This window comes from Dama dama, chromosome 1, assembly GCF_033118175.1.
Source record: "Dama dama isolate Ldn47 chromosome 1, ASM3311817v1, whole genome shotgun sequence".
Taxonomy (NCBI): domain Eukaryota; kingdom Metazoa; phylum Chordata; class Mammalia; order Artiodactyla; family Cervidae; genus Dama; species Dama dama.
In genome coordinates, this window is record NC_083681.1 from 78,371,731 (window position 1) to 78,373,557 (window position 1,827).

General features: G+C 42.4%; 1 protein-coding gene across 1 annotated transcript; it reads right to left on the reverse strand.

Moving 5' to 3' along the window:
- LOC133067898 (olfactory receptor 8U9-like) lies at positions 1–972 on the reverse strand. Its single transcript, XM_061158960.1, has one exon. The coding sequence runs from the start codon at positions 970–972 to the stop codon at positions 1–3; it is 972 nt and encodes a 323-aa protein (XP_061014943.1).
- Positions 973–1,827: the final 855 nt, after the last annotated feature.

The window sequence follows — 1,827 nt, forward strand, 5'->3', positions numbered from 1 at the left end:
TTATTTATTCAAATCATGTTTTAGATGTTGTGAACACAGAGCCTGGTTTCTATTGGTGATGACTTTTTTCAGGGCATTTTTTACATCCTTATTTCTGAGGCTATAAATTAAAGGATTCAACATGGGAATGATCACTGTATAGAAGACAGAGGCCATCTTATCTGTGTCAAGAGAATGCTGAGAACTTGGTTGTAAGTACATAAAGATGAGGGTCCCATAGAATATGGTGACTGCAAGCATGTGGGAGCTACATGTGGAGAAGGCTTTGCGTCTTCCCTCAGCTGAGCGCATTCTCAGGATGGTAGAAATAATAAACATGTAGGAGATGAAGACAATCAGAACAGAGGATATGAAAGTAACACCAGCACAGGCCAAAATCCATCGCTGTTTGGAACGTGTATCTGAGCGAGTGACCCTGAGCAGAGGCACGTCATCGCAGTAGAAATGGTTGATGGTATTCGAGTGGCAATAGGAGAGACGAAAAGTGAAGATGGTGTGAAACAGTGCCATTAGAAAGCCGTAGCTGTAGGGGACGGCTACGAGCTGAGTACAGACGCCTCGGGACATTGAGGCCACATAGAGGAGAGGGCTACAAATGGCTACGTATCGATCGTAGGCCATGGAAGCCAGCAGTAAGCACTCGGATACCATGAAGGTGAGGAAACAGCCTAGCTGGGCAGCACATGAGTTGAAAGAAATAACATTTGGCTTGTACAAGAAATTTCCAAGCATTTTGGGTGTAACGACAGAAGCATAACAGAAATCAACAAAGGCCAGGTTACTAAGGAAGAAGTACATTGGCGTGTGGAGTCTTGAATCTGTTCTGATGACTAGGATCAGACCCAGGTTGCCTGCTACTGTGAAGAGGTAGATGGATAAGAACAGGACAAAGAGGGGCATCTTCAACTCCTCTTGATCCGTGAGGCCCACGAGAATAAACTCCTTTACCTGAGTGCAGTTGATCTGTGCCATATCTCTTTCAGACATCTGCATGAGGAAGTAGGAAAAAAAGAGTTAAATTCAAGTTGCCATTTATAAGTGGTATTTTTATGCTTTGATATCTTATAAGGAGATGTAATGCTTAAAATTTTCCACGACAGGCTTTAGCAATACGTGAACTGAGAACTTCCAGATGTTCAAGCTGGTTTTAGAAAAGGCAGAGGAACCAGATTTCAAATTGCCAATATCCACTGGATCATCAAAAAAGCAAGAGAGTTCCAGAAAAACATCTATTTCTGTTTTATGGACTACACCAAAGCCGTTGACTGTGTGGATCACTATCCATGGAAAATTCTGAAAGAGATGGGAATACCAAATCACCTGACCTGCTTCTTGAGAAGTCTGTATGCAGGTCAGGAAGCAACAGTTAGAACTGGACATGGAACAACAGATTGGTTCCAAATAGGAAAAGGAGTACGTCAAGGCTGTATACTGTCACCCTGCTTATTTAACTTATATGCAGAGTACATCATGAGAAACGCTGGGCTGGAAGAAGCACAAGCTGGAATCAAAATTGCCGGGAGAAATAGCAATAACCTCCTATATGCAGATGACACCACCTTTATGGCAGAGAGTGAAGAGGAACTAAAAAGCCTCTTGATGAAAATGAAAGAGGAGAGTGAAAAAGTTGGCTTAAAGATTAGCATTCAGAAAACTAAGATCATGGCATCTGGTCCCATCACCTCATGGAAAATAGATGGGGAAACAGTGGAAGCATTGTCAGACTTTATTTTTTTGGGCTCCAAAATCGCTGTGGATGATGACTGCAGCCATGAAATTAAAAGACACTTACTCCTTGGAAGGAAAGTATGACCAACCTAGACAGCA